The sequence below is a fragment of the Pinus tabuliformis genome, chromosome J (genome assembly GCF_031772625.1).
Source record: "Pinus tabuliformis cultivar Carrire ecotype Pingquan chromosome J, CPIR1, whole genome shotgun sequence".
NCBI classification, from domain to species: Eukaryota; Viridiplantae; Streptophyta; class Pinopsida; order Pinales; family Pinaceae; genus Pinus; species Pinus tabuliformis.
In genome coordinates, this window is record NC_142295.1 from 110135658 (window position 1) to 110156406 (window position 20749).

At 38.4% G+C, this 20749-nt stretch overlaps 2 protein-coding genes across 2 annotated transcripts in view; one reads left to right on the forward strand and one right to left on the reverse strand.

Moving 5' to 3' along the window:
- LOC149225772 (alpha-mannosidase-like) overlaps window positions 1-20749 on the forward strand; it is a 507303-nt gene that overhangs the window by 300909 nt on the left and 185645 nt on the right. The window lies entirely within an intron of this gene.
- Window positions 6301-8648, reverse strand: LOC149225773 (uncharacterized). Its single transcript, XM_089376840.1, has 2 exons — window positions 7479-8648; window positions 6301-7374 (listed from the first exon to the last, which is right to left on the reverse strand). Exons 1-2 carry the CDS (start codon window positions 8568-8570, stop codon window positions 6301-6303), a joined length of 2166 nt encoding a protein of 721 aa, XP_089232966.1. The 5' UTR covers window positions 8571-8648.

A 20749-nucleotide genomic window follows, 5' to 3' on the forward strand; every position in this document is an offset into this window, starting at 1 on the left:
TGTAGAAGGAAAAGGTACCAGAGCAGGGAGAGGGATATGGAGATTACTCCAGGCACAGAAGATCGTGGGAAGGTAGTGGACGATATGGGGTAGCCCAAGAGCAGGGAGGAAATTACCTTCGACAGTTTCTTGAAGGCCTTGAGCGATTTGGCAAAGGGGTAGAAGGAGATGCTGGACGAAATCAAGATGCAGAACTGTGAGCGGAGCAGTCACTGGGAGTTTGTATTTGGAGAGACCTCATGGGCCTCTCAGCGATTCGATCATCTCTCACCCATTGCGTAGAGGCCACCCTTGAGTGGGCCAACTCGAGCCACTCTACCTTCTTTGCTACCCTTGGCGCAGGGTGAAACTGGTGGAGGAGAGGATCCATCACTAATGTGAGAAAATTTCAGGGAATGGCATTCCATGGGGGCAGACTTCAGAGGCTCTGACTTTTAGAGATTTTTGCAAGCTCAAACAGAATGAGAAGGGGAAGTGCTATGGTACACAAAATTATAAGTTGCACCGCACTATTGGGAAAATGTATTTTCCCACCTATGATGGCACTACCAAGTGCACAACACATGCTTGGATAGAGAAGTTGGACACATACTTCCAGCTCAACAGGATGACGGAGGTAGAAGCCATCAAGATGGCTACATTACATTTGGAGGGGGAGGCACACGATTGATGGTTTCATGGCTTGTCCACTCAGGGGCATGCCAGCGTGACCTCTTATGAGGACTTTGTTGAAAAATCTAGGGCAAAGTAGTGTTGTGATTATTCTTCGTTACTTGATAATAATTTGTGGAGTCTTTTTACTTTTCTTGTTAGCTTATGTTTCTTCTTCTTCTTATTAGTGCATATGTGTGTACTTCATCAAATTACTACCAAAACAAAATAACAAGAACACAAAGTTTGGCTCTTTGCCAGGGACAAAACCTCTCCACTCTTGAGAGGAAAACCCTTTGTAAGTTTTCTCTTATTGAAGCTTCTTATTTGAACAACTGTCAAACCCTAGAACCTTGACTATAGGATTCTCCAAGCACAAGTCAAATCCTTCCTCTTTCTGCACTATAAATTCTGGCACATGGACCTCTGTCTTTCGACACTCTGCTCCTCAACACTTCATCCTGCTTCTGTTGCTCAGGCTTCTTTTCTTCTTCGGAGAACGCTAGAACATTAGGCTTTCTTGTCTTCGTTATAGGGAGAGCCTTCTTCGCTTTCCTTAGATACCTTGTAGGCCTAGGTGTATATCTGAATGAGGCCTTTAAGTGTACTGTCTTCAATTGTTGTTAAATCTGCATAAGTTGACTTCTGGAATCTTCGCACGTGTGGAAAGAAACCCTAGAAACAGTCCTCTTTACCTCGCTGTCTTTTCTTTGCTTCTTTGCTGGAGAGAGAGGCCTTGTAGGCCTATTTTGCACCCAAAACAGTGGTATATGATGACTGTTGCTATGACCACAGATAGTCCTTCCTTAACCTTGCACGTGTGGCTGTAGCTGCTTCAGAAATGGCCTCCTTACCTTCATTGTTTTGTCTCCTTATCTCGCTGCCCTTGTAGCCCTCTTCTTTGTCTTTTCTTCGTCCTTTTAGCCCTCTTCTTGCTTGTGGATTTCAGAGAGAGTTGTGTGTTGTATGAGGAGTGGACAACCTCTATAAATAGAGGTTTCCCTCCTCTTTAGGCCGACTTGACTGTCCTCTAGGCCGACATGACAGTTTACACCAAAATTCATCTTTTATCCATCGTTTTGTTGCTTGGAGACTTCGTTGATGCTAGGAGAGGATTTGACTTTGCTTGGAGATGTTTCCATGACCTTGTACATGATGTAACATGCCCTCAAAGGGTCTTATCATAATTATATTTTGACTTTGACTTTCTAGAAGCACTTTTAAAATGTGCTTGACCTATTTTCAATGAGCAAGAAACTCATTGACAAATATTACAAAAATAATTTCTATTTTCTTGAATAAATACAAATTACATTTATGGAGACTTAGCCTAGTTACATTTCCTTCAACACTCCCTCTTAACTAGGAAGGTATTCATACAACATTACAAGGTGTTTGGCAATTTTCAATCTTGAAGAATTTACATAAGAGAAACCGGATTTGCAATTCATCTGTTATAGCATCATATCCATCAGCATTGTCATAATGGAAGGCCTTGACTAACAACTCCATCTCTTTAGGAGACCATGAGCTACAATGATGGCGAAACAAATGATTTATAGACACCTTCATCATTGTCTCTCAAGGTACATACCCCACAGGTGTTCACCGAGTATGACCTTCTAGGACTATTCTTATCTCGGGTTCCCAGCGCTCAAAGAACATCAATCCTCTTGCCTACTCTTGTATTGAATGCCCTACACATACTCAGAGTATCAGATGCCAGATGATTACCTAATCCTCCCATTCTTTCTTTGCAAGTGAAGACAAGAATGTTGTGTCTATCTTGTGTCTACATTTCCATTCATGGCTTTCATCTGGACTTATGGCTGTTAGTCCTGGTCTAGTGCATGACTCATGAAATGGAAAACACAATTGTCACTCCTTTGTAATCAGGGGTGATCCAAAAACTCCCTCTTGATCAGGGACCTGTCAGAGCTCCCTCTTAACTGGAGACTCTTTCCTTCATCAGCGACTTCTTCTTCATGGGTCCTGTTGTCGCACAGAATGTCTAGGCACTGCGACAACGCTCAGATTGGGGGCTATGACCTTGATCCCCAATCTCTTCGTTTACGCTGTCTCCCTACAGCAGGCTAAGGGGGGTAGACCCTATGTAAAAATGGAATGAAGAAGAACTAGTTGGGAACCAACCAGTTCGGGAGACAGCGAGGCGATTAAGTACTTGATTAAGATTTAGCAAGACTTAGGATTTGATTAGATTTTAAATGTTTAATACCAGTGCTTAATGGAGTCAACGATCTTGCTAGGGAAATGCAGACCAAGTAATCGATTAGCAACTGCTGCTTAGATGAATGACTATCTTATATGAAATGCAAATCCTAAAACTTAATGTGAGATGCAGGAATCTTGGTTGATTTTAGTTAAATGCCTATTTAAATTGTGAATCCTTCAATCCTTTCTGTGTTGAGCCTGATTTCGTAGTAATTGGCAGAGAGAAGATAAGGAGAAGCACACTAAGGTGTGATTAACGATACCTCTCTTGAACTTCTAACCTACCCGATGCCTCAGTGTTGCAGAGAGTTGTGGCTTTGACGACTGGAAGGTCACCGTTTTAAGTACTATTAAAACAGGCTTCTCAAGAAAAGATGGATGGATATGTATCTGTCTATCGACCAAGCTTATGCTTGGAAGTAAATTTTATCTATGCAAAGTTAACTTATATGCAAATGCACCGGAAGATGAGATGAAGTTAAACTCGAGGATGGGAAAACACTTATGTTGCAAAAGCCCTCAATTACCCAAATGAAATGTTCTAGAGAGAGGGTGACGCAGTTCTAGAGAGAGGCTTGGAATAACTTTCGCTGTCCAGTAAGGAACTGTCAAAGTTGCTGTGGGATCAATCATCCGATTGTTGATCAACCAGAATATCTGTCTTTGAGGAGAGGTACTTCTACCAAGGAAAGTCTCTGAAGGGTGAGCCATTTCTAGCACCCTAGTTGTATTCATAAATTGCATAATAATAAAACCCTCATATCTACTGCGCACCAGTTTACCCGCATTAGGTTTTTCCGGGGAAGTTTGTCCAAAAATAACGGTGTCCCTTGTGTGTTTATCTCAGTTATTTCAGTTGTTGATCTATATATGTGTGAAGGTTGCATTTGTGTTTATTTCGGTATTTATATTTATAAATAACTTGTTAATGGAAAGAACAAGTAGGAGATAATAAACCAGATAATGCAGTAGGGATTTCTGATGTGTCAGACTTAGAAATTTCCACATGGTATCAGAGGATTGCAGATCACATGAGAACTGAAGGCACCAACAAAAATCTGAAATTTGCAGCAATAGTAGTTGTCTCGAAAGACAACGTTGTTCCAAAGCAGAAGCAACAAGAGAAGAAGTGATGTAGAGCCTGCATCATCATTTCGAGTCAGGAGGAGGGTCAGTGCAGAGGTAGAGGGGTAGATCAGACCTATGTAGTGCCCAGTCATCTTTCTCAGCCAGGAAGGATCGACATTGTGGCTAGGAGGAGAAGATTCAGCCTTTGTTGGGATTGTGCAGAGTCTGAAAGGCTCAGCTTCTTCGGTTGTCAGAGCTTGGGGAGCTGTGGGCAAATTGTGATTTAAGGAGATGGTGGGACATTGTTTTTGTCGAAGAAGAACAATGTCTAAGGAGGCGGGACCAAGGTAGAGGGAGTCACTACCTCGACAGATTTCTAGCCAAGGAATCCAGATCCGAGTTGTAGTTGCAAAGGAGGATTGGAGAGGAGTGATTCAACATTTGGCCGGAGGATTTCCATGAAGGAAATCAAGACTCAGAGGGAGTCTAGAGGAGCTTGTTCCTTAGAGGATTTCTAGCGCTGAAGAAATCCAGATCCGAGTTTTGCTGGGGCAGCAACAAAAGAGGGAGAAGAGAACCAGTTCGAGATTCATTCGGCAGAGATGGCAGCCACATCTCCAGGAGGGAGGTGGGGTGATTTAGAGTTGTAGTTCGAAAGAGCTACACAGGGGCAGGATCCTTGAGGTGCCCAAACTCTTAGATCACATCTGGCTACGGTAGCCCTTAATGACAGTAGCATGATGACAGGTGTCGGGTGGAGCAAGGTGTGATGGAGTGGCAAGGCAGTGCTAGAGTGCAGAAGTCTGTAGCAGCGCAGTGGAGGTTGCAGCAGTGCGAGAGGCATAGAGGTGTTTGCAGTAGCGCAGTGGTAGTAGAGGGAGCACAGGATAATAGTATCACGAGCCTTCCAAAATTACTAAAATGTCAGTAGTTGGGGAAAGTCAGTTACGTACTTCTCGGTAACTAAGTTGCAGTGCAACAGTTAGCAGTGGCAGTGCTAGGGACAACATGGGAAACAAGTTGAGAGGGAGTTGCAGTACAGATGTAGCAGTGGCAATGGCAGTATCATGGGCAGCAGTACAGGAAGCAACAGTGCAAGGGATGTGAGACAGCAGGCCAAGCATCAACACAGGTTCCGATGCGGAAGATCAATGTGATGTTTCTATAGTGAAGCATTGTTAGAGCACATTCCTCGCGAAGAGGGTGTGTTGATTTTTGGTAGCATAGGATGTGATCTAGCCATGAAAATTGGTGGAGAGGCTAAGGCACATGAGATCTCCAAGACCCATAAATCGTTTGGGGAAATTCCACCCGGATGGAGAGATATTAAAATAATTATTATTTTTATTGAGACCCTAAATCTAAACTTAGGAAAATTAAAATATTAATGTGTATTGATATAATAGGGATGAAAAAGTTCTAAATAATGAGGATCAAGCCAAATGAATCATCGGTAGGAAAAGTATAAGAGGAGGATTGAGGGTCAGTTGGAGATACACCAAGTTGATCAAGAATTCGATTTTTTGGGGCAGGGTTTGCTGAGAAATTGAGTTAGTGAACTATTGCAGCGAGGGGCAGTTCGGAAAAAGGCCAAAAATACATATTTGAGAGGCAGAGAGAGTGTCGGAGAGACAGCGCAAAGCCTTGGAAGGCTGACGCAGAGGCAGCCAGGACTGATGTAGAGGCTGAGGAGGCCAACGCAAGTGACGCAGAGGGCCAAGAGGCTGACGTAGAGGCTGCACAGAGGATAGCAGGGCTGACGCTGGGATGAAGAGGCAGAGTTGAGGAACTTTCATGGGGCAGAGGCTGAGGAGGCCAGCGCAGGTGACGTAGAGGCTGAGGAGGCCAGCGCAGGTGGCGTAGAGGGTAGAGGTTGTACAGAGGCTAGCAGGGTTGACATTGGACGGGAGAGGCAGTGTTGAGGAACTTTCGTGGGGCAGACTGGAAGCTGAGAGGCAGACACAGAGCAGAAGAGGGTGACGCAGTTCCAGAGAGAAGCTTGGAACAACTTTTGTTGTCCAACTAAGGAATTGTCGAAGTTATTATGCTAAGTTACCAGGATACGGATACGGATCCGGATCTGGATCCGGATACGGATACGGATCCGTTGGATTTTTGAAAAGCCAGGATCCGGATACGGCGAGGATACGGCGAGTACAAAAATATATAATAATATTTTTTAAAATTTTAAAAAATACATTTGATGTTTAAAATCAAAACCATTCATGAATCACATCAATGATAACTCATAATGCATTATGAGTTCTCAATAGTAGTAAAAACAAAATGAATGTTTCATCAATGATCACTTTATTAATATGATAATATAGAGTAGGTGTGTCTACGACTCTACATATCATGAAATGGGTCTACATCATCATCATCTACATATTGCAACTCTACATCATGAATAGACGATCGTGCGCCAGGAATGTTAAAAGTTGTTGCAGAAGTAGGAAGTGGTTGTGTAGCATCCTCAAGTAGATTAAGGTGAGTCATGGCATTCAATGTCATGTTCAAGTCAGATATCTCAGGTTCCACATCCCACATCCTATTTGGACCTTTTTTATACTCTGAAGTAGAATGTGATAGAAGGCGAAGGTTGGAATGGACATATACAAGATCCTCAGCCTTTGCTGCTCCCAATCTGTTTCTCTTTACCGAATGGATGAAGCCATATGTACTCCAGTTCCTCTCAGCGGATGAGGAACTGGCAACCTGCGATAACAACCTCGTGGCTAGAGTTGAGAGATAAGTGCTATCTCCACCATGAAAGCCCCACCAAGTAATAGGATCCATATGCCCTCGATCATCCATGGCTATTGGATCTGAAAAGATCCCAGTGGATTGTACAAATGCTCCAAATTCATCACGCACATCCTTTGCAATTCCAACTTCCCTATAGATTTTCCTCAAAGCTGTCTTATATCCCTGTACCACTTCAGAATCTCTGTTTGGTGCTGCTCTACCAGGTAAAGACAATATTTTGGAATGGTAATATTTGGGGTGTAGAGCATACGCCAAAAGGTGTAATGGTGTGGTCATTTTGTTCCACCTTTTTGTAACTATGTCTTTCACTTCATTGTAAAATACTTCAGAGGGGTCATTCTCACTTGCCTTGATAATTTCCCGTATTTTCTCCAACATACTATCTATGTTTTCATAGACTTCCCCCAAGCAAGGCATATCTGTGTCAAATGCCCTAATCATGGTTAGAATTGGTTCTGTGAACTGCAAAAGGTATTGGACCTTGTCCCACCATGCATCATCAAGAATGATATACTTTATTCTTTGTCCTCTATCAGAAGTTGAAGTCCTCCATGATTCCCAAAGAGGGTCAATGACCATTGCCTGTAATGCTTGTCTGACCTCCAAAAGCCTCTTTATGACTAAAGTGTGGGAAGCAAAACGAGTTTCGGCAACCTACATAAACATATTGAAAAGTAAAATCTTAAATTAGACATAAAATAAATTGAACATTAAAATTGAGAACTCATAATGCATAACATTGATTAAAATTGGAGTACCTTTAGTAGCTCCAACTTTGCAAAACTCCGATATATGGCTTGGGACATTGAGTGATTCGTGATAAACATTTGGATCTCCTTTGATGCTACATATATTTCATTGATCCACTCAATTTCACCAATCTTGGCTAGCATAAGGTTCAATGAATGCACTGCACATGGAGTCCAAAATATGTGATTGTATTGACTCTCCACAATCAGGCCCGCTGCTCTACAAACCTTTGCATTGTCTGTGATAACTTGGACAACATTTTGTGATCCCACACTTTCTATTGCATCAATAAGAATTGTCGAGATGAATGTTGCATCTTTTTCCACTCCACTGCAATCAATGGCCTTCAAAAACATTGCTCCTTGGGGACAAATTGCAATAACATTAATTAAAGGGCGATTTCTTTGGTCTCTCCATCCATCAGAAACAATGGACACCCCTGTTTCTGCCCATGTATCACGGATTGATTGTAATTGTCTATCCACAAATTTTCTTTCTGATGTTAACAAAGTGGTGCGTACCTTTTCATACCCGGGGCTCTTGTATCCTTTTGGTGCTTCATTAACTGCTTTAATCATTTGTTGCCAATAAGGAGAGCGCACCAAATTGAATGCTAGTCCATTTGCATAGATGCAACGAGCAACATGCTCATCTGCAACTTCTCTACCCTGGTTATTGAATGCTGCTTCAAGAGGTCCTAGAGTAGGCCTTTTATTACTTGTGAGAGCTGGTGTAGATGGCAAGGACGACTTGGTTGTAGAGGCTTGCACAGGGAGTTTTCCCTTGCTGAATTTCCTATCAGCAGCATCTTGCAAAGATGCATAAAACTTAACTTTTGCAGGACTCAAACCTGTCCCAGGTTGGCCATTTGGACCATTTGGACCATTGCATATTAACACACCTGTGTTAGTTTGCCCAGTGAGATGGGCCTTCACCCTAGTGTATGAGCCATTTCGAATGCTATTGCATTCACTACATCTCCATTTGTACGAACCACCACCAGAGTTTTTGCCAAGAATTTCCACATACTGCCATAAAGGAGATCTTGGATCTTTATTGACATTTATTCCTTCACTAGATTCATGTTGTAATGGTTCCATGTTTATCACACCTGCGATGATAACCAAATATAAATTAATAAAATTGTCATTCTCAAAACAAAATTCTAAAGTGGTACAGGGCGAAATAAAATTTAAAAAAATATAAAATTCTAAATTTCTAAATTATTATTTTATAATAAATAATTTTAAAATTTAAATTTAAATAAATAACTAATTAAATTATTAATATTAATAATTATATATATACATATTTAAAATTTTAAAAACTTATAAAATTTAAAAAAATATAAAATTCTAAATTATTATTTTATAATAAATAATTTTAAAATTTAAATTTAAATAAATAACTAATTAAATTATTAATATTATATATATACATAATTTAAAATTTTAAAAACTTATAAAGTTATAAAGATATAAATATTAATAAAAAAATAACAATACACATTCTAAATAATTGATATAAAATTATTATAATTATTAAAATAAAATTATAAAGTTCACATAAACAATTCTAAAGGATATAAAGTTTAAGCATAAACAATTATAAAGTATAAACATAAACAATTATAAAGTATATAAAGTTTAAACAATTATAAAGTATAAAGTATAAACATAAACAATTATAAAGTATATAAAGTTTAAACAATTATAAAGTATATAAAGTTTAAACATAAACAATTATAAAGTATATAAAGTTTAAACATAAACTAAAACTATACTACGTTACCGGATAAAGGGCAAAGACTAAACTGGGCATCAAATAAACTATAAACAAAAAATATTTTTTAATTTTTATATTAATATAGTTTACGGCCCACGGGCCATTTAATTTTTATTTATAAAAAAAATATTTTAAATTTTAAATTTTAACCATATCATATGAACCGTGAACGTTATATAATATATATGTTATAAGTTATAACCTACGCATATTTTATATAACCTATTTTATATAAGTTAAGTGAACCGTGGAAAAATTTAAAAATTAAAATATAACCTACGCACATTTTATAACTTATAAAATAAAACCTACGGGCGCATATCATATTATAACGTAATGTTATAAAAATAAAAAAAATTAAATAACACCTACCGCGTGCCCCTGTGCAGACTTCGACTGCGCCCACGACTGTGCAGAAATCGGCTCACCCACGACCGTGCAGAAATCGGTTCACAGCGCCCACGACTGTGCAGAAATCAGCTCACGGAACCCACGACTCGACCACCACAGCTCGACCACGACGCCGCACAGAGGAGCCGCTTATGCTAAAATCGAGTTCAATATCGCCCTTTTATAGAATTTTTTGCAGCTAAACTAGGAGTTAAACTAGAAAAAAAATTCAATTAACTGAGTTATTAACTGAGGATCCACTGTTACATGAACTTTTGTTAACTGACCGTAACTTTTGTTAACTGACTGTACGGATCCCACCGTATCCGTACCCGTACCCGTTTCGGATTCGGGGATCCGAGGTTTCACCGATTGGCCCCCGCGGATCCGGTAACGTAGTTATTATGGGATCAATCATCCGGTTGCTGATCAGCCAGAATATCTATCTTCGAGGAGAGGTGCTTCTGCCAAGGAAAATGTCTAAAGGGTGAGCCATTTCTAGCACCTTAGTTGTACTCAGAAACTGCATAATAATAAAACCCTCATATCTGCTGCATCAGTTTTCCCGCATTGGGTTTTTCCGGGGACGTTTGTCTTAAAATAATGGTGTCCCTTGTCTGTTTGTCTCAGTTATTTCAGTTGTAGATCTGTATATGTGTGAAGGCTGCATTTGTGTTTATTTCGGTATTTATATTTATAAATAACTTGTTAATGGAAAGAACAAGTAGGAGATATTAAACCAAATAATGCAGTAGGGATTTCTGATGTGTCAGACTTAGAAATTTCCATGCCTACTAGGAGGGGTGGAGGTTGTTGGAAATAATACTGAGAGGGGGCGTGAATCAGTATTATCAAATCAATAATTTTTCATTTCCCAAACAGATTTACATACGCTACTTCTGTGAAGTGAACTAGCGTGTACACGCTACTATGATTAGTTAAACCAACGTATACCTAGAGAACTTGCGATTTAGTTAATTTATCATGTGTTGATCTATAACCAATGCATCAATAACTTATTAAACAGTGCAATAATAACAGAATAAACCATCACACATAAGCAACACACATGAACACCCAGATTTAAGGTGGAAACCCAATGTGGGTGAAAACCACTTGCTGTTGTCATCTCTGTCTTCTTTTAATAATAAGAAAATATGTTTACAATCTTGTACTGGTGCAGACTCATGCCAGTATGCAGGCACCCACCTGCAAAAGGCTACAACCTTCTCTCGTTTTCTAGCTTCTACTGGAAGGGAGCTACAACCCCCTAGCTCTTGTACTAGCCAATGTGTTTACTAGTACGTAGGCGCCGGCCTATAGAAGGCTACGACCTTCTCTCTTCCTCCAGGGACCACGTTTCATAAATTTTCAAACTGGATGCTCTTGGTACAAAACATATAGATGAAGGCCTTGTTTCAACAAATTTTCATACTAGAACCATCATAAACTTTGAAACTCAAATTGCATCAACCAACAATCAGTTAATCTGAACAATCAGATCACTGTCACCAGAGCATTGTGTTGAACCTAGAAACCTGCATCATTATTCAGAACCAGCTGCAACTTCAAAAATCATGCATCAGAATGTATACGCTACTTTACTGAACCCAACCTGTGTGTATACACTACTTCCTTTAATCAAACCTGCATATACCTTCAAAACTACTGAAACATAAAACTTCTGAATCAAGTCTATACCAACCAACAATATACTGAACATCTATTGTCAATTTACAGAGCCTTACACAGGCAGTAGCAGAGATCACCCTTCTCACTTATACAATCAATCAATTAGATATCAAACTCCTTATGCATTTAGTTTTACATTTAGATCTAAGAAGACTTCATTGACAGACAACAGTAAAACAACAGTACTGATCAAATAGATCAGACATCTCTGAAGAACATACTTTTCTTTTGCATACTTTACTTGGAAAAGCTGAACCGACATGTATATGCAACTTCACTAAAGCGAACCAACGTACAGATCTACAAATATTAACTCATAACTTCGCTGCTATTCCGGACTTCAGACAAACCTAGATCATGACATTCAAAGAATAAAACAGGTGTAGACAATTAGATTTAGCCCAACCAATATCAGATCATTCAATGATAAGTCATTTCAGGTCTCATGATCCTGATCCAACATTGAATTCAAGATGCACAAAATATTTCAGATCAAATCACCAACATAGCCCTTGCAACATAAAATATACTTCAGATAGAAGTGTTCCTTAGAAACCCTTATCACTCGCACACTTTGGCCTTATGATCTTCTCCTCCTTATATAGTTTTAGGCCTTTCTCAATACCTCGGACCAAAACCACTTAGAACCCATGGTATTCTTGGGCAGGATCAAATAATCATTACTTCGCTCAATATTGTGGGCTAATACCATGGTATTGACCCCTAGTATTCTCTACTCTTGAAATTCCTTGATTTTCCAACCTGCACGCGCTTTTCCTCTTGCGGGAGTGTGTGTATACGTATACACGTGTTTTGTTCTGTGGACCTGCATGTATACGTTGTTTTGACTAAGTGGACCTGCGTATACATCTTAAACTTCTTTTCACCATCCTTTACCTTCAACTTCTTCATTCTGATTAGTAGACTTTAGTTCCATCTTCCTGTTCTTCTGTACCAATGCCCTGTTACATCTGAATGGATCTGTTACACTGTGGGTTGCCTTTCATCAAAACTGAACTGACCTGTGAGTGAGTTGCCATCAAGGACAACACTTGTATCATAATGCCAACAATCTCCCCCTTTGGACTTGATGGAAACCATGTTGGTGTTGATTACTGCAAGCTGTAGAAACTGTTAGAGATAACAAGCAACAACAAAATATTCTCCCTCTTTGACATCAAGGGCAAAGGGCGGACCAAGTTATTCTCCACCTTTGACATCAAGGGCAAAGGGCAGACCAAGTTATTCTCCCCCTTTGATATACATTATGCTGTCCATGCTCCCCCTAAGTACATGCCGAGTCTGCAGAGATATGTTTCAAAAGAATAACTTGACTCTATAAATCAACTAAGTGAGTATGACCTCCCTATGACCAATGACTCATACATACGTCAATCACCCAACCAAGTGGGGTTAAACCATATTTGACTCATCCACCCAACCGAGTGGGGATATACCAATTGTTTATACCTGACAGAAATACAACAATTATTACATCATCCATCCCATGCAAAGTGGGGATACAAATTACATCATATGTCCAATAGGACTCATTGAAATATAGACCATGACAGAAGAAATCGTATCACACCCTAGATATTTACATGACTTATGAACAAATGATATAAGTATCCGAAGCCATCGTTGAACTCAGCAACCATGATGCCATCAATGCTGAATGTGTGTGAAGGCTAATGCTCCCCCTGAACCTGTGCTACCGGTGCATTGTCAACAAGTCATTCATCAAGTCATCTTTGTTAGTCAGATAAAAATCAATGAACAAAGCATATTGTCAGATTGTAATCATCAATATCAGTCAAAGCACCCATATCAGAGTTTGACCCACAATTTTTTGTTCGAAAAACATATATGCTCTTTCAGCCGTAGAAACCCGCGTGTATACGCGACTATACTTCATGAAACCCGCGTATAATAACCTTCCTCTGAAAACTGGATTTAACAGCAGGATGATACAACAACTACTCCCAGCTTTTGTCTGAGATATTCAAATGTTTCTCTGGGAAGCGGTTTAGTGAATATATTGACAACCTGTTCTTTGGAGGGAACATACTCGAATTTAACCTTTTGTTCAAGCACATGTGCTCATAGAAAATGGTACTTAATGGGCATGTGCTTGGTCTTGGAGTGCATGACAAGATTTTTTGAAATACTGATGGCACTTGTATTATCACATAGAATGGAGATGGGTGGAGTACATGTGATCTGAATGTCTTGCAATGTTTGCATCATCCAAAGTAGTTGTGTGTAGCAAGATGCAATAGCCACATATTCTGCTTCAGCTGTAGATAAGGCAATCGAACTTTGTTTCTTGCTAAACCATGACACTAACCGAGAACCCATATAGAATGCACCTCCACTAGTGCTCTTTCGATCATCAACATTTCCTGCCCAATCTGCATCTGTATATGCATGAAGAGTAAGGTCTGTATCTTTAGGATACCATAGTCCAAAGTCCTGAGTTCCTTGAAGATATTTGAAAATTCTTTTGACTGCCTGGAGATGTGATTCCTTTGGATTTGCTTGGAACCTTCCAACAATTCCTACTGCATGCATGATATCAGGTTGGTACCTATTAGATAAAGCAAACTTCCAATCATAGATCTGTAAGTTGGTTGGTTTACTGCTGGTGATTCATCGTTAGAACTGAGACTGCATCCTATTAGCATTGGAGTACGTACTGGTTTAGAATCTTCCATTACGTACTTCTTCAAGATCTGCTTGAGATATTTGGTCTGTGAAAGAAAGATACCATCTTTTGTTTGTTGTACTTGTATACCAAGAAAATAAGTAAGTTCACCAAGTAAGGACATTTCAAATTCTTGTTGCATTACTAAAGCAAAATTCTAACTCAGATTATTCATTGCTACCAAAGATGATATCATCAACATAAACAATAATAATTAGCAGTTTATCATTTTCAACCTTTGTGTATAAATTGCTATCTGTAAAACCTTTTGTGAAACCTTGTTGTTGTAGATATTTGATACCAAGCCCTTGGAGCCTATTTCAGACCATAGAGAGCCTTTTTAAGCTTGCATACGAGTTTTGCATCATTTCTAAGAATGAATCCTTCTGGCTGTTCAATATAAACTTCTTCTTCTAAATCTCCATTAAGGAAGGCTGATTTTACATCCATTTGATATACTTTGAATTTTTGAAAACTAGAAAGAGCAAGAAACATCCTTATGGCTTCAAGTCTGGCAACAGGTGCAAAAGTTTCTTCAAAATCTATACCTTCTTGTTGAGCATACCCTTTACAAACAAGTTTGGCCTTGTTTCTAATAACTTCTCCATTTTCATTCAGCTTGTTCTTAAATATCCATTTTGTTCCTATAACATTTTTATCATGAGGTCTAGGAACTAACTCCCAAGTATCATTCTTTTCAATTTGGTCAAGTTCTTCATCCATGGCCTTGACCCAACATTCATCTTTGCAGGCTTCATTTACATTCTGAGGTTTGGTGGAGGATAGTAATGCTAGATAGCTTGAGGTCCCTGTAAGAGTTCTTCTTGTCTGTACACCAGCCCCCTTTTCTCCTAGAATTTGAGATTCTGGATGATTCTTCTAAACATACTTGGATGGAGTCTTTTCCTTGTCTGTTGTATCTTCTTCTGGTGCTTCATTGGTTTCTTCTTCTATATCATTTTGATTTGATGTGGGAAAGCATTCCCCAACTTCCTCACTGTCATATTCCTTTGTTGATTTCATTTGTTCCGGATTTCTGCATGCTTCATCAATTACAACATCAATGCTTTCAACAATTTTCCAAAGTCTTTTATTATAACATTTGTATCCTTTACTTCTGGATGAATAACCAAGAAGAATTCCTTCGTCTGCTCTGGGTTCGAACTTACCAAGTTTTTCATCAGTCCTTTTGATGAAACATTTGCTTCCAAACACTCTAAAGTGTTTTACAGTAGGAGGCTTACCATACCAAAGTTCATATGGAGTTTGATTGCTATTTATCCGAACATTTGCTTTGTTGAGAATAGTCATGGCAGCAAATGCAGCTTCACCCTAGAAGGTTGCAGGAGTTCCAGATTCATCAAGCATTGCTTGAGCCATTTGTTGAACTATTCTGTTCATTCTTTCCACCACACCATTTTGCTGAGGAGTTCTTGCGACGGAGAATTGCCTCTTTATTCCATGTTGTTCACAAAAGTCAAAGAATTCATCTGATATGAATTCTCCCCCTCGATCAGATCTGAGACATTTTATTTTTCGATCTGATTCATTTTCAACTAAAGCTTTGAAGGCTTTAAACTTTTCAAATGCTTCATCTTTATGCTTTAGTAGACCTATACAACACATTCTGGAAAAATTATCAATAAATAAATTGAAGTATTCTTCTCCACAAGGTGGCTTTTTCCGTGTTGGTCCACATAAATCAGTATGGATGAGTTCAAGAGGCTTACTTGCTAATCCTTCTTTTTCATTGAAGTGAACTCTGGTTTGCTTACTGACTTGACATGGTTTGCATATGGTATTTTCTAGGATGCTGATATCTAGAAGATCACGAAATGCCTTGAGTCTGCATACTTTTCTTATTTGAGAAAAGCTTAGATGTCCCAATCTTCTATGCCATAGCCAATTTTCATCGGTTTTGCTTAGATAACATTGTTGTTGTCCTCCTTTGAGTATGCATAAGTTGTTTGGAGTTCTTGTTCCTTTGATCACGGTCTTTCCTGTATCAAGCTCATGAACCACACATCCGTTTGATTGAAACACAACTTCATTTCCTTGATCACACATTTCACTGACACTCAACAGGTTATGCTTTAAACCATCTACATACATGACATTTCCAGCATTAACCTTTTCTTTCAAGAAGACTGAACCTTTACCTTTAATGACAACTGGAGTGTCATTTCCAAATGAGACATTCTTTTCCTTTTCTAAAGCAAATGAAGTTTCTTTTTATCACCTGTCATGTGTTTGGAGCATCCGCTGTCGATGTACCACTGATTTTCTTGTCCTTCTGCATACAGAGCTATGCCACATCTTTCTAATTGAGATTCCTTCTTTCTCCATATTTTGGGATTTAATGATGTTTGCTCCTTTTGAAGTGATGGCCGAAATTTGCTCCTGTATTCAGATTCTTCATGACAAAAGTTGTTACAAATCGAACGTTCTACTTCATTTTTAAGAGGAGAAAAATTATTATAGGAACTTTTCTTGATTCCTGTTACACTCCTTTGATTTCGTGCTTCTCTAGTCATGATGGTTTTGTAAGCAACACATTGAGTAGCCTTATGCCCAAAGTTATGACATGAAAAACATTGCCCATTAAAGAAGTTTCTGCGATCATAGAATCTTTTGGCATTGTTTACCTGTTGGTTGAAGCTTCTACTGATATTCATCCTTGGAGTAAATTGGGTATGATTTACCTGATGAGTAATTTTACATTTGACATACTGTTCATTGGTCTTTGCTGCATCAAGATAGCTTCTGGTGGAGGTTGACGGCTTCTGTGATTGAGATGATTCTTCAGTATATCCAAGACCTGTCTTTATCAGAGGAGAACGCTAAACTTTGATGATTTCATTTAAAGTTTCAGATCCTTTAGCAAATCTAAGATTAAGATATTTTGTCTTCTCAAGTTCTTTTCTTAGACCCACAATTTCACATTCTAGATTTTCATTGTGTTTTTCTCTTTCAGTGAATTGGTGTGTCAACATATCGATGTTCATATTCTTTTATTCTAAACAAATTTTGAGTTTAGTAATTTCTTCAAGAAAGTCTTCCTCTTCTAAGGCATAAAAAAAATCATCATTGTCATAAGCCATGAGTAGTCTATAATCTTGGTCAGTTTCATCTTCATCACTATTGGATAAGCCATCACTATCTTCATGTGTATAGTAACTCCTATTCACAACTTGTTTTCTATTTCCTTTTGCATATTCCTTTCCTTTTTCATATTTATCTTTATGAGGACATTTGGCAGCATAATGGCTGACTCTACCATAAGCAAAGCATTTGAAAGGTAGCTTACCTCTGAATCTTCCGGAACCTCGTTGAAGCTTCTTGACAAAATTTACCTCATCTTCTTCTTCTGAAATGTGTTCTGATTCATTGTGCTCTTCCTTTTCTTTTCCCTTGGCTGACGCTTTAAAAGCAGCTTCTCTCATATCTGATGGACCTCCTTTTTTCATTTCAAAGGTAGTTAGGATTCCATGGAGTTGAGTCACAATTATAGTTTGAAGGTCCTGTTTTTTTTTATGGCAGACACTTTTGACTCAAATTTAGAAGACAAAGATCTCAAAATTTTCTCAATTAAAGTAGCTTCCTTTATCTCTTCACCCATATTCTTCATACAATTAACAATCTCATATATACGTAAAAAGTAACTAGCAACACTCTCATCACTATGCATCTGAAGAGTTTCATACTGAATTCTGAGAGTTTGAAGCTTAACACGTTTTACTTGAGAGTCTCCTTCGTAGCTCTGAATGATTTTGTCCCATATCTCTTTGGCTGTCTTAAGCTGCATGACTTTGACAAATTCTGATTCTAATAGACTTCCTAATAACGTATTGACAACTTTGGCATTGGTTTCGTATAACTTCTTACCTACAGAGTTTGTAGGAATTGCTGCTGGAAATTGATATCCTCCTTCAACAATTTCCCAAACATCGGCTCTAAGCGATTGTAGATAGGCTCTGGTTCTTATTTTCCAATATACTAAGTTGCTCCCATTGAAGATTGGTGGTTTGATGGATCCCATGCCTTTGTGATTATTCATCTTGAAAGATCTTCCTTCAAGCGATCAAGCTTTTTCTAAAGGACTTTCTCTGATACGAATTGTTGGAAATAACATTGAGAGGGGGGGTGAATCAGTATTATCAGATCAATAATTTTTCATTTCCCAAACAGATTTATATACGCTACTTCTGTGAAGTGAACTAGCGTGTACACGCTACTGTGATTAGTGAAACCAGCGTATACCCAGAGAACTTGTGATTTAGTTAATTTATCATGTGTTGATCTATAACCAGTGCATCAGTAACTTATTAAACAGTGCAGTAAAAACATAATAAACCATCACACATAAGCAACACACATGAACACCAAGATTTAAGGTGGAAACCCAATGTGGGTGAAAACCACCTGCTGATGTCGTCTCTGTCTTATTTTAATAATAAGAAAATTTGTTTACAATCTTGTACTGGTGTAGACTCATACTAGTACACAGGCACCCACCTGCAGAAGGCTACAACCTTCTCTCGTTTTCCAGCTTCTACTGGAAGGGAGCTACAACCCCTTAGCTCTTGTACTAGCCAATGTGTTTACTAGTACGTAGGCACCGGCCTACAAAAGGTTACGATCTTCTCTCTTCCTCTAGGGATCACGTTTCATAAATTTTCAGACTGGATGCTCTTGGTACACAACAATACTCATGAAGGCCTCGTTTCATCAAATTTTCATACTGAACCCATCATAAAATTTGAAACTCAAATTGCACCAACCAACAATCAGTTAATCTGAAGAATCAGATCACTGTCACCAGAACACTTTGCTGAACCTAGAAACTTGCATCATCATTTAGAACCAACTGCAACCACAAAAATCATGCATCATATTGTATACGCTACTTTACTGAACCCAACCTGCGTGTATACGTTACTTCCTTTAATCAAACCTGCGTATACCTTCAAAACTACTGAAACATAAAACTTCTGAATCAAGTTTGTACCAACCAGCAATATACTGAACATCTACTGTCAATTTACAGAGCCTTACACAGGCAGTAGCAGAGATCACCCTTCTCACTTATACAATCAATTAATCAGATATCAAACTCCTTATGCATTCAGTTTTACATTCAGATCTAAGAAGACTTCATTGACAGACAACAATAAAACAACAGTACTGATCAAATAGATCAGTCATCTCTGAACAACATACTTTTCTTTTGTATACGCTACTTGGAAGAGTCGAACGAGCGTGTATACGCAACTTCACCAAAGCGAACCCGCATACAAAACTGCAAATATTAACTCATAACTTCGCTGTTATTTCGGACTTCAGACAAACCTAGATCATGACATTCAAAGAATAAAATAGGTGTACACAATTAAGTCTGGCCCAACCAATATCAGATTATTCAATGATAAGTCATTTCAGGTCTCATGATCTTGATCCAACATTGAATTCAAGGTGCACAAAATATTTCAGATCAAATCACCAACATAGCCCCTACAACATAAAATATACTTTAGATAGAAGTGTTCCTTAGAAACCCTTTTCACTTGCACACTTTGGCCTTATGATATTCTCCTCCTTATATAGTTTTAGGCCTTTCTCAATACCTTGGACCAAAACCACTTAGGACCTGTGGTATCCTTGGGCGGGATCAAATAGTCGTTACTCCACTCAATATTGTGGGTTAATACCATAGTATTGACCCCTGGTATTCTCTACTCTTGAAAATCCTTGATTTTCCAACCTGCACGTGCTTTTCCTCTTGCGGGAGTGCGTGTATACGTATATGCGCTTTTTGTTCTGTGGACCTGCATGCATACGTTGTTTTGACTAAGTGGACCCGCGTGTACATCTTAAACTGCTTTTCACCATCCTTTACCTTCAACTTCTTCATTCATTCTGATTAGTAGACTTTAGTTCCATCTTCCTGTTCTTCTGTACTAATGCCCTGTTACATCTGAATGGATCTGTTACATTGTGGGTTGCCTTTCATCAAAATTGAACTGACCTATGAGTGAGTTGTTATCAAAGACAACACTTATATCATAATGCCAATAGAGGTATTACCCATCGTATATCCTCCAAAACCTAGAGTCATGGGAGGATTGTGTGAATCACGCTCCTCTAGACGTGTGATGATGACTACTAGGAATCGGGTCGATATAGTCGATGTTGTCTTCCTTAAGGTCTACGAATGGTTAGGTTAATATAATAGATGCCATGGCATATTCTAGTACAAGATGGATAGGATGGGAGCGGAAGAGATTAGGAAAAATAGGATGATTATAGAATAGCTTGGGAGCTAAGCTATAGTAGGGTATGACTATTAAGATTGTAAAACTATAAATGTTTAAAACACAAATCCTACATAATTATACTAATCATTAAATAATTATTAATATACTATATAAATCCTAAGTTCAGGACATCCATATGATAGCTACATAGGTATAAACCGCATGTAGTGCACTAGTATATATACTGGCTAATATTAAGGAAAGTCTAAATTTAAGTTGATGAATTGAGTATCAAAATAAATTCCAAAATAAGTATATTGAGTGGAGCCCTAATATGTGAACCACCCTTACATACCTACATATATATGATTAATCCTTTAAAACAAATATATATATATATATATATATATATATATATATGATAAAGGTAATAAGATATATATTAATCTTA

What these genes read in the sequence shown, in the direction of transcription:
- LOC149225773 (XM_089376840.1), bottom strand. Translation starts at nt 8,570, where the DNA reads ATGGAACCATTACAACATGAATCTAGTGAAGGAATAAATGTCAATAAA. An exon ending in CAAAGTTGGAGCTACTAAAG is followed by an intron (nt 7,375 to 7,478) that starts GTACTCCAATTT and finishes ATGTTTATGTAG; the next exon opens with GTTGCCGAAACTCGTTTTGC.